Source organism: Patella vulgata, chromosome 4 (assembly GCF_932274485.2).
Source record: "Patella vulgata chromosome 4, xgPatVulg1.2, whole genome shotgun sequence".
NCBI lineage: Eukaryota > Metazoa > Mollusca > Gastropoda > Patellidae > Patella > Patella vulgata.
This window is the reverse complement of record NC_065882.2, coordinates 51,422,474-51,435,573: the sequence shown is the minus strand read 5'-3', so window position 1 is coordinate 51,435,573 and position 13,100 is coordinate 51,422,474. Positions and strand designations below refer to the sequence as shown.

Below are 13,100 nucleotides of genomic sequence, written 5' to 3'. Positions count from 1 at the left end.
CACTGTATGGCGTATGCCCATCTTCATTAGCCCAGTTCAGAGCAAAACAGTAGGATTTTAAACTCCATTTTTGGATTTAATCATCAATGAGCTTTGAGCAGCAGATCATATTCAAATCCAGTGAAAATCAGACACATAAGATGACATCAAGAGTTGATTATGGTTTGGATAAGTCGATTAATGTCTAATTAATAGTTTATATAACATTTCAGGCCAAAGAAAGACCGGCAATAGGCAGATTTAGCTCTTGCATAATGTATGTTTAAAGCTCTAAGTAAATCAACACTTAGCTTTTCATTTAGATATCTACAGATAAGCTAATGATAGAAACTTAATCAAGATAAGACTATTAAATTCAAACATTATTTGGAAATTGTAATTTTTATCAGGTGAGCAACATGTAAATGAGTTAGCTCATAGTTGCATAATTTAACATCAACATGGATAATGTTATATAAGTTTATAAGTACACACTCTGCTAATTTGTTTGTTTCATATAAAGCAATCAATTTTTGAGAGGGCAGGGGCATATTGGGTGCAGGGGTTGGGGGTTACTTGCTCCTGGACAAAATCAGTAATTCACATATGGCTATCAGGTATGGCAGATAAGCTATGGAATGACAGCTAAAAGGGGTATGCAAGTAAGCTGTGGTCTGTGGAATTAACAGAAGTTAAATTTATCATCACAAAAAATAATTTCTTACAATTATAGACAGGGATCTTTTGTAACAGGCAGCTCAAGTCTGTCATGCTTTTTTCATAAATTGAAAAAAAGGTTAAAGGTGGTAAATTGTATTTTTTCCAACTGTATCAAATATTGGTATTCAAAGAATTGCCCAGTTGTATGGAAAGGGACCAAGGTTAGCATTGCTGTGATTATGAACAGGGGTCTATTTCACACAGCGTACCTACATGTGAAGCTATGTACGCATAGGATGAATCAAGTTGTATAGCAAATGTTATAATTAATCTAAACCGGAAATTTCTTCATCAACAGGGCCCTATTTCACAGTGAACGTAGATGAATAATTATTAATTAGGTACACACATGTTCAATAGATTTTTATACTAGTAAAGTAAAACATTCAATTTAATTGAAACAGAATGCTTGGATCAACTGGTACAATGCAAATACATTATATGATATGCTTGAAATTATTGAATAAAATGCTCTATGTACACTATATATCCTGATTTTAATTTATTGTCTTTCAGGAATTCCATGTGGCTTATGTCTTTATCAAAATGGCTAACTCTCCAAGACCAGGTGTTTGGGCACTACTTCGATCAACAGATTTTGGAGAAACCTATAAACCATGGCAGTATTTTGCTGATACACCAAGCGATTGCTTGGAATTCTTCAATACTCCTGCAAACAGACGGATAGTGTTTGATGATCAAGTTTTATGTACTACAGAATTCTCAAAAGTTGTACCTTTAGAAAATGGAGAGGTTTGTCTTTCTTTGTTTGGGACAAGATAGTTTTTGTTTTGTGATTAGCAAGTGGACATGTTAGTTATTTTGAATATAACCTTGTTTATCTGGTAAATTCTTTAAGTCATACTCACAATAATACTATTTGAAAAGAAGTCTAAAGGCTCATTAATCAATTTGGTGTCCTTGAGATATTTCAGACTCCAAAGTACATTAAAAATAATAGATATATTTCTCACGAATGTGTAAATTTGGTTAAAAAGTCTAACTCCTCGTTGACAAAAAAAATAATTAGTATAAATTTGACACTAATTCTGCCAAAATTGTTTAAAAATAGGTATAGACTGGATAAGCTAAGCTGTACATGTGTATATAAGTATAAGGTTTTTAGAAAGAAAAAACTAATTTCATCTTAGCTAACGCTTTCACCAACTAGGGGGATCATCAGGCATTTAATAATGAAATTAGTTTTTTCTTTCTAAAAACTCATATTTCTATATGGTTTTACCTGAGAGTAGAATCTGTTATTTATTTCATATACTGTATATATATATATGCATGTTACCTCCATGAACCCATCACTGTGTCTGACAAACATGGATTTCATTTTCAATAAAGATAAAAAAATTCAAATACCAAATACATTTAATTTTAGCAATGGGATCTCAAACCATGGCAAAATGCTGTAATATTTGGCAATATCCCTTCTTATTACTCGTCCAACTTAATTTGCTGTCTCTAGAAATTGGTCAATAAATTAAAAAATTGAACTTCATTTTCAGATTGTCATCTCATTGGTGAATGAAAGACCTAATGCCAAAAACTTCTCTTATGCTGACAATTTACAAAATTGGACAAAAGCCACAAATATTAGATTGCAGTTTATCAGAACAAAAACTCTACTAGGTCATTTAATGGCTGTAGCAAGAGAAGATCCTTCTGTTACCAGACGTGTAAGTATTATTGATGGTTTATCACAATTATAAATATTTATATTTACCCAAATGGAGTATGAATATGATTATAACATTTATTAATAATTTCGATAATATTCAAAATAATCCTACAATTGCCTAATTATCAATATTACAGTGTAATATTAAGTGCAGGAGGACTGCACCAAACATAAACATAAACCCATAAAACAAAACGCAGACAATACATGCAATATACACAGACATTGCAAACAGTAAACAACACACATATCAGATCAAGTGAATGAATCCAGGGGCCAGTCCTGGGCCTGTTATGTGACCGGCTTCACTCAAAATGAATGAAAACAAAGTAACAATAAAGGAAAAACAATCCATGAAAAAAGGTGACTTATTTCCCAAATGTATCATTCTAGTGAGTCGTAATCTATGTCATAGTAAGTCATAGTAAAGTCTGAATGATTTGTAAATTTGAAGTTAAAACCTTTATACTTTGGCAGTGGATTAGCTGATTTATGTACACAGTCTAACCTAGAATTGGCTTGTTTTACTTGTTAGTTAATTGATATCTTTATTCTTATCCGTCCTAATTTCATTTCATTTATTCATATGTGGTATTTTTTTTCAGTATTACTACAGTATTAAGGATATATCTATTGGTGGACGTTGTGTATGTAATGGTCATGCTGAAACATGTGATACACCAGACAAAACTGATCCAACTAAATTATTATGTACATGTCAACAGAATACATGTGGTGATCAGTGTGAACAGTGTTGTCCCGGTTTCGTACAGAAGGCTTGGCGGAGAGCTTTAGCTGAACAACCATTTGCTTGTGAACGTAAGTTTGGCTCATAAAATACTGATCAAAACAATTATTTTGCCAGAACAGTTAGTTTCTTTTTAAATTTAGTTAACAGTTACGTAACATTAGATCTGCTGTTTATAACGCTCAAGTCCCAATAAATATAATTCCAGATAACTGATTACTGTTTGTTTTTCCAAAACCATTATTGTTTCTGTTGAAATTATGTTCAGTAAAAGTTAGTTATTACAACATTAGATCGACTGTTGATGTTTCCGGTCAATCATTAGCAGAACATGGGACATGTAGAATGTTATCGTATTGTATGTATGTAACTGATTATTTTAGCGTGTCAGTGTTATGGTCATACATCAGAATGTATCTATGATGAAGAGGTAGCTCAACAGAGACGTAGTATAGACATATATGGTACCTACGAAGGTGGTGGTGTATGTCAGAATTGTCAGGTATGTATTGTTAAAATCAAACCCCCCCTTCTTTTTGTGAATCCAGTGCTTTTACCGCTGGACAAACCCAGCATGGGTATAGAGGAGTTTCACGATTTTTCAAGCCTCTTTCCCACTTGTCATAGGTCATTACAGGCAGCTTTACCTAGTTGTTTGGCCGAGGCAAACATTCATGGATATTGGAATGAACATAAAAAAATAGGCAGAAATGCCAGGGTCAAGGGAAAATTGTCCTCCTTTAGCATTGAAAATGACCATATGTTAGTCTCAAAATGACAATTGTTGACAAGACATTCAACTTCATTCTGTTCCTTTCTCTTTCCCTCTCATCCCAACTCTGATATTTTGTTTATCTGCTAAGAACAACATAGTTTGCACGTTGCACAAGATTGCACTGATTTGCTTGAGTATTACTGTAAAACCAGTAAAAATTGTATTTTATGACTAAAACATCAACATCTTATTCATGGCCAGGTACATTGAACTCATATTTGATTATAAAACATTTTGTTTGATTGATGACCATTGTGAGATTACAACTTAAAATTATTGAGAAATAATTTTGATTCTATGCTATTCATTTGAATATGGTCAACTTTAATAATATAACAATATTATTTTATTCAACAGGATAATACCATGGGTATAAACTGTGAAACCTGTGTACCAACCTACTATAGACCATATTATGTAGAACGTAATGCTACAGATGCCTGTCAGAGTAAGATATAACTGTTTTAATACTATAGATAATGCTAGATACATCACCACTTTTCTTTTATTTTCTTTTTAGATATAATGCATGATGTTTTATACCACTAGATACATATGATATTAAATATTTGCTCCTTTTCTATTATATGCTACTAAATATTAAATAGGTATGGTTGATATTATAATTGATGTAATATAGATATATTTGTAAGTAATTTTTGATAATATATAAATATAGGTGTTAGTATTATTGTAGATATTGATTATGTATATTTGTATATTATAGAATGTCAGTGTGATTTACGTATATCAACTGGTGAATGTGAAGAAGGTAGTGGTAGATGTTTATGTAGAATTGAGTTTGCTGGAGATAATTGTGATAGGTATTCTTATTTCTATATTAATGTTTACAATGCCTTGTGATAGTTATTCTTATTTCTATATTTGCTGTATTTTTATTTCTATATTTATTGTTTACAACACCTTATGATAGGTATTATTTCTATATTTACTGTTTAAAACAGTGTGTGATAGATATTCTTTAAAACACCTTGTGATAGCTATTTTTTTATTTCTATATTTGCTGTTTAAAACACCCTTTAAGATATGTAATGCTTGATTGACATGCAAGTTTTTCACCTGTCATTTCTCTTGGAAAAGAACTTGTTTGCAAGCTGGGTAATCTCGCCTTCTTGAGGGTTACATTTACCTTTGAGTTCAGAAATAGAAATTGTTACTGCCGTAATTTAAAGTTGTAACAAGTTTTGAAAATGTGACATCAAACAAACACATAATTAATTTAAGTCTGGTGTTGTATAATTAAATATTTATATTATAGGTGTAATGTTGGTTACTATGCATACCCTACCTGTAAACCATGTGATTGTAATATTAATGGTACTGATGGTGACATCTGCACAGTTGAAGGTGCTGGCCAGTGTCCTTGTAAACCAAATTATGTTGGTAAAAAATGTGATATGTGTGCATTTGGTTCTTGGAATTTCCCAGAATGCCAGCGTAAGTAGTCAAAACCTGTTCTATAATTCCTCAATTAACTTTATAGCTGAAATCTTCGACTTGGTGCTCATAAGATGACATTTTGGGACTGAGATCACTTTGGACTCAGTAATGTCAAAGAATATAGATTAATAACTATTTTTTTAATTTTTTTGACAGCTGTATCGTGTAAAGACAAATGTTTTAGGTCAAAATCATATTGATTTAATGACATTATTCCTGTTTACCTTCTTTCAGCTTGTGAATGTAATAGTGTTGGTTCTCCTAGCACAACATGTAACGTAGAGACTGGACAATGTCGGTGTTCAACAAACTATGGTGGTCGAGATTGTGATCAATGTGCTGATGGTTTCTATGGTTACCCTAACTGTCAGTGTAAGTAAACATAAGTACAATTTGGGGAATTAAGCGATAAATGAAATATTTCGCTTTGTTTTGGAATAAAGTTAAGCCTTGGTCATACTAGGTTATTTATATCCATGACATAATGTAATATTTCTAACTGCCGCAAACAATTTTGATTCAGTGACGGTAAGTGAACTATGTAATGTGAATATCAATGGCAGGAAGTGGCACAAACCCTGAAATAACTAGTTCCAATTGAGGTTGTACAACGATTATTAGAGTATATCCATGTGTATAAAATCATAGAAGAGATAGAGAGTGTGTTGGTATTTGGTTGTATCAATATGTTGTAGTCTATTTTGAATATTTTTTTCGATAGATTGTGATTGTGATGTAGCAGGTACAGAAGAAGGTGTATGTGATAAAACAACTGGTTCATGTTTATGTAAAGCTAATTATGCTGGATCAAGATGTGATAGATGTACTCCTGGTTACTATGGTTTCCCCAATTGCGTTGGTATGTTAATTTCACATAAATGAGATTATTTTGCGGTACAAAGATCTGCTGGAAAGACATAGGCCTACAAGTGTGATGTAAGGCTCTTGAAAATTGACAGAGTTGCAATCTTTAGTTGGCCAAACGGAGATTGCTATCTTCTTATAGTTGGCTATAGTTAGTACCTTGGCTATTTTCAGTCATGATTTATTTAAATTAATTTTTCAAACTGAAATAAGATTCTTTTTTGTTTTGGAGTGACCGATAATTTAACAAATTTCAAAGCAAATTTAGCTAATCTTAAGATTTTCATTAATATTTGAAAGAGAAATGATTTTATTTCAGAATGTCAGTGTGCTGAATCTGGTTCACGTAGTCCAATATGTCAGGTAGATGGCCAGTGTTCATGTAATAGGAATTATGGTGGTCAGAACTGTGACAGATGTTCTCCAGGTTTCTACAGATATCCAGAATGTGTCCGTAAGTTTATCTTATTTTAAATTGATCCTGTATTATCGTAACTATGTGAAAGAAAATTTAATGGGAATTATTTAGCTATGAAAATGCAACAAAAATTTGATTAGAGGTGTGTAAGACTCCAGGTATAATATACTCAATCAGAAGTGCTAGCTCAAAAATGATTTGGTTAAAATTCTCTGATATTGCATTGCACTTGATTCCATAGACCAAATGTAGGTTTACATTTGAAATTTTCCTATAATTTAAAAGTTTGCATCTTAATGCGCCGGAGTTCATAAAAGTAATAGTGATTCCAAAATATTGCCCATACATGTTGGTTCTTATTTATAATGTATATTTTAAAATTCAATTTTAATTGTGTATTAGCCATGCCTTAACTGATGGATTTATGAATTACAGCCTGTAACTGTGATTATTATGGAGCATATGGTGTAGCATGTAATCAGACAGTAGGACAATGTACATGTAGACAAAATTTTGAAGGTTTAACATGTGGAAAATGTATGGAAGGATTTTTCAACTATCCTGTCTGTGAAGGTATAGTATATTTATTAGAAAACATCAAACCACTTTAGGTTTAGTTTCATGGTACAACAGACCCAACAAAATGTAACCAGAGTCTAGAGCAAGAGTAGATATTTTGATAGATATTGTGAACCATACCATAAATTTAAATTCTGCTTTACAATATTATTATAGGTCTTAGCAAAACAATGTCCTAAACTGATAGACCACTGCTAAAGTTTACTTGTATAGTCCTGATATGATGAGAATGAATTGAGATTATCATGATAAGAAATACATATATTGATAGAAATTCATGAGGTGAAACTCCTGTAATTATAAATGATGTTTGAATTTTAGAATGTAATTGTAATCCTGATGGTGCCAAGGAGGTTCCTGGCTATCCTCTGGGAGGTTGTGGAGAGGTTATTAAAGGTCAACTATGTGAATGTAAAGAGCGTGTACAGGGTCGTATCTGTGATACATGTAAACCTGGTTATTACAGTCTTAATCGTAATAATCCTCTAGGATGTGAAGGTAAAATTATACTTTAATGTCAATATATCACAAGTTACACAATATGAAGAGTCCAGGGGAAGAACGATCTAAGTCACATTTTTGTCTTTTCGCATAAAAGGCAAAACAGATATTAGATGAGAATGCTTGACGCGAACAGGAGGTTCCTGGCTATCCTCTGGGAGGTTGTGGAGAGGTTATTAAAGGTCAACTATGTGAATGTAAAGAGCGTGTACAGGGTCGTATCTGTGATACATGTAAACCTGGTTATTACAGTCTTAATCGTAATAATCCTCTAGGATGTGAAGGTAAAATTATACTTTAATGTCAATATATCACAAGTTACACAATATGAAGAGTCCAGGGGAAGAACGATCTAAGTCACATTTTTGTCTTTTCGCATAAAAGGCAAAACAGATATTAGATGAGAATGCTTGACGCGAACAGAACAACGAGTGGGTTTAGTTACAACTTCAAACTGATGTTTAATACGAATCATAATTACCAGTACAACAACTGACTTCCACTTTTCAGCCAAATTAAGGTCAAATAAATACTATGGACTTGTATTTGACTGGGAGGCCATTTCAGAAGGGCCTTGGTTTGATGTGACTTCGATTGTTTTTACCTGAAATTGATTGTTCCACAGAAAGCTTATACAATTTGCTACCAGATGGCGCCATTAACTGGGGTTCGTTGAAAAAGTGACTTAGATCTTTCTTCCCTGGGGCTCTTGTATATAATCATGGACAGTTATGATGCAGTGAGATAGGGATTAGCTGTTGAACTTTGACCTGTGACAACTCAAATTATTTTCATAAATGACTGGTAGTGATGGCGATGTGGTTATAACACTGCACTTACATGTAGAATATGCCTAGTTTAATTAGCTATGTTTTGATTTTTTGACTGTGTCATATATTTTCATGCTATGTTTATATTTTAGAATGTCGTTGTCATAAACCTGGTACTGTATCTGGTGATAATATATGTGATGTCAACACTGGTCAGTGTGTCTGTAAAACTGACGTTACTGGACAGAATTGTCAGGAATGTGCAGATGGTACCTACAACTTACAGGCTATTAATCCATTTGGTTGCCAAGGTAATTTGCTGCAATATTTAGATATTTATTGTGTTGTGTGAGGGGACAGGGTCAACAATTTTTTCTAGAACACCCGATTACATTTCTTTTATTTGAAAAGTTAACAGATATATAACAATTTTCATTTACAGTTTTGTATTATAGACTTTTCCAAATCTAAAGGTATGAAATAGAAGACATATCTTTAACACTTTCACTTCTAAATACGTAGATCTCCGTTTTGTGACGTCTCAATATACAGATGTTTTGTTGCGTAAATAGGGAGTATAGGGGGTATGCCCCTGTTAGTTACTAAAGATATAGAGTGCCAGTTAATATTTTTGTGCACAGATTTTCTAAATTTATTATCAAGATATCATTGTTTACATAAAGAGAAATATTTGTCAGTCAACAAATGTTTTGAGTGAAATATTTGCTGATAATCACTCGGAATCGGATAGAGTTAGTTGTTGATGTAGCTGGGATTGTGATTTAGTCTAAGAAAATTACAGTGCTTGAGATTTTGCCATTTTCCAATGTCAACCTGGATCAAGCTGTATGCTTTAACAGGGATTGTCAAATAATTGTTGAAATGGAAATAGAAATTTAGATAATAAATGAATTCAAGATGATTGATAATAACAATGAACTGTACATATTAAATGATGAAAAAAAAATAAATAAACATCTTTGTTAAATATTGGTATTTTGCCGAAAAATGACAAGCATGTTAAGGAATATGTTTTCACAAAGACAAATAAGTGTCATTCCTGCTTATTGTTCATGCTCAGATTTTATTAATGAAGTTTAGGGAAAGAAGTTGAGAAATAACACACCTTCCAAAATATACATACCCATTACATGTAGTTTTAATATTAAATTATTCTTCTGACCAGATTGTCGATGTGATATGGGAGGTTCTCTAAGTTTAACTTGTAACAAGGTAACAGGACATTGTATCTGTAAACCAAGAGTAACAGGCATGAAATGTGAACAGTAAGTATTGACTTGCTTTATTTAAGCCTCTGTGCGTCATTTGTGTATTTTTTTGAAAACATCAAATTTTTGCACAGCTTAGTCCACAATATCAATTGCCGTCACCCCCGTCCGTCGGTGTGGCTCTAGAGGTTAAAGTTGATATCCGATTGACTGCACATTTATACACAGTGTTTAAGGTCATAAGACGAAAAACACTATTGATTTTCTCGATTCTCCGGTTGTACGTGACAAGGAGTAGGGTCGCCTGTCCAACCTCATGGGTTTTCTCTGGGTCCTCTGGCTTCCTTCCACTGCTAAAGACCCCTACGCTCAAGTGAATCATTGAAATAAAATTAAACCATGTGTTAGTCCCAAAATGACCTAGTTTGTGTCGAGTGGACGTTAAACCCTCTCCCTCTCTCTCTCTCTCTCTCTCTCTCTCTCTCTCTGAGTTATGGACCTTGATCACTTTGAAAAACCTTGTGGGCACTCTAGAGGCTAAAGTTAATATCCGATTAAATTTATACACAGTGTTTATGGTCATGAGACGAAGAAGCCTATTGATTTTCAACAATTTCTGATAATTACTGCCAAAGTTGTAGCCCTTGATCACTTTGAAAAGTCTTGTGGATGCTGCTCTAGAGGCTAGAGTTAATATCAGATTGACTTTAAATTTATACACAGTGTTTATGGTTAAGAGATAAACAAGCCTATTGATTTTCAATGAGTTCCGATAATTTCAGCAAAAGTTACAGCCCTTGATCACTTGAGATATCTTGTGGACGCACTAGAGGCTAATGTTAATATAAATGTATACACAGTGTTTACGGTCATGAGACAATCGAAACAAATTCTAATGATTTCTGATAATTACTTAATGGGTCGTTACTCGTAATCAAATTTTACTAACAAAAGGAAAAATGTGCGACAACCCTTGTTGACTGGCTGGATGACTTAGCTGCAGTGGGCATATGTTTCGTTGCTTGGAAACCTATCTTTCAACAACTTAATTCAATCTAAAATGTACTCAGATTGATTAAGAAAACAAAATCAAAATAGCAGCAGCAGCAAATCACCTGGCTTGGATTCAATCGGATTAAAAAGAGGACAATCAAAGGATTTTAGGTGTTTTTGTTGTTTTTTTGGGTTTTTTTTTTTACCATATCCCGTTTATTTTGACTGCAAAAGATGCCAAATGTTTTAACAAATTTTCTATTCATCATATCATTGTAGGAACTTAATGGAATTGAACCATTTTTGGATTGATATTGCTTTTAAAGATTTGACTTTCACAATGCAATGGGATTCCTCAATCCCTCATATGATTTTGAGACAACTAGAAAGTAATTCAATTTAAAGCCCCATTAAAAACAAAGACCATCTAGTGGTTACTATATTTGTAATGTATAAATTTTATTTACAGACCTATCAAGACTCATTTCTTCCCTGATCTACATCAGTATAAATATGAAATAGAAGATGGCATTACACCAGAGGGTAATACTATACGATATGGTTATGATGAGAGAATATTTCCTCGATATTCTTGGAGAGGTTACGCCATTCTCACGCAGTTACAGGTAAATAATGTCATTAAATTAGTTGTTAAGAAATTATGACTAATATAGTTTATTTTTGAAATATAAACCATATTCAATGTAAATTTCAATCTAAAAATTATTTTGTGTAGATATTTTTCTTACAGGTAATTATATTTTGAATTTTTTTTTTTCTATATTTTTTACTCTTTAATTTGTAGCCTGTAGTTCGACTAGATGTTGAAATCACCAAGCCTAGTTTGTTTAGAATGATCTACAGATATGTTAATCGTAACGCCAATTCTGTCAAAGGAACAATAACTCTGACACCAGAATCTACAAGAGAATCAGTTCAAACTAGTGAGGTTCATTTCGCTTCTACTCAAACTCCTGAATTTGTCAATGTTGGACCAGTTGGATCTGAAGCTACATTTGTACTGAATCCTGGTCGCTGGACAATTTCGACTTCATCTCCTGATATTCTGTTTTTGGTAAGTAATAAAATTGATATTATTTTGATAAGGTGATCCAAATGAATCAATTATACATTGAAACACAAATTTTCGCTTAAGAATTAGATTCATTAAACAGTGAATGCCTATAGACTATAAAAATATTAATGATATATACGAAGACAACAATGATTATGATTTGCATTCATAATATATGGACTATAATTTGTAATCATAAATGTGTAAATTATAGTAATTTATAATCATAAATGTGTAAATTATAGTAATTTATAATCATAAATGTGTAAATTATAGTAATTTGTAATCATAAATGCTTAGGTTATAATTTTAATCATAAATGAATAGATTTCAAGTTGTTATAATCCTAGAATCATAATAATTTTAAAATATATCTGCATAGTTGAGCTAGTGATGAATGCATTAATATGTAATTTGTAGAAATTTATATATCTATCTTGAATTTTAGGATTACTTTGTATTGATACCACAAGCTTACTATGAAGCTACTGTTATACAAGATAAAGTTATTAGACCATGTGCTATTCCTGCTAATGGTGAAGCGTAAGTTTTTGACATAATTCATAGCTAACTGTATTTGGTAGTAACCGTTTTGAACATTATTGTATAAAGAGAAGCTTGCATAATATTAGTAGAATCAATACAGAATCAGAATCCTTTAGAGGCATTTAGTAACTAAATAGAGTAATAAATTATAACAAATACTTATGGGAAAACAATTACTTAATTTAATTTGGTACGTTTTTAAGAGTAGTCTCTCAACGTTTTCAACAAGTATTTGTTTGAATGTTGAATAGGACATGTTATAAAGAGTTATTTAGCAGTATTTTTGTTTATTTATAGATGTTTACACTATGGTTACCCAGATTTAAAAGGTTATCCAACAATACGTGGAGATGCAGGTTATGTTGTCGTTGATCAACAGAGAGAAAGTATTGAAGGTTATCCTGATGAACAAGTGCTAAATGAACTAGGTGTGTCAGACCTCGGCCATCTCAGACCTAATCAGGTAAAAAACAATTAATCTTGATCCAAATATCTCACCTTTCTGATTTAAGATGCGTAGAGAAAAGAACAGGGGGATCCAACACCATCTAGAACATGCAACTGTGTGAGTTGACCATTAACAATCCTCTGTGTCAATCTCCTCTGAAGTTTAATTCCATTTTAATTCTTGTTTGAAGAAGTGGTGACTTGGGTAATTTAAGGGGCTGGCTCGTTACCCTAGAGATCATAGGTTGATTTAACTTTTAACTGAGAAAGTATCTCTGGTGTGGTTTCTCCTAGTCAATGCTACA

General features: G+C 32.4%; 1 protein-coding gene across 1 annotated transcript in view; it reads left to right on the top strand.

The window, feature by feature from the left end:
* The window catches only part of LOC126819409 (laminin subunit alpha), a 69,660-nt gene that overhangs the window by 11,108 nt on the left and 45,452 nt on the right, over positions 1–13,100 (top strand). The window contains exons 2-19 of the mRNA XM_050547417.2: positions 1,216–1,452; positions 2,217–2,387; positions 2,995–3,208; positions 3,521–3,639; positions 4,270–4,360; positions 4,640–4,736; positions 5,192–5,370; positions 5,608–5,745; positions 6,095–6,232; positions 6,557–6,691; positions 7,091–7,228; positions 7,556–7,732; positions 8,658–8,816; positions 9,692–9,791; positions 11,197–11,353; positions 11,533–11,802; positions 12,251–12,345; positions 12,646–12,811. Coding sequence (XP_050403374.1) covers positions 1,216–1,452; positions 2,217–2,387; positions 2,995–3,208; positions 3,521–3,639; positions 4,270–4,360; positions 4,640–4,736; positions 5,192–5,370; positions 5,608–5,745; positions 6,095–6,232; positions 6,557–6,691; positions 7,091–7,228; positions 7,556–7,732; positions 8,658–8,816; positions 9,692–9,791; positions 11,197–11,353; positions 11,533–11,802; positions 12,251–12,345; positions 12,646–12,811 — 2,781 coding nt within the window. The remainder of the gene's footprint in view (positions 1–1,215; positions 1,453–2,216; positions 2,388–2,994; positions 3,209–3,520; positions 3,640–4,269; positions 4,361–4,639; positions 4,737–5,191; positions 5,371–5,607; positions 5,746–6,094; positions 6,233–6,556; positions 6,692–7,090; positions 7,229–7,555; positions 7,733–8,657; positions 8,817–9,691; positions 9,792–11,196; positions 11,354–11,532; positions 11,803–12,250; positions 12,346–12,645; positions 12,812–13,100) is intronic.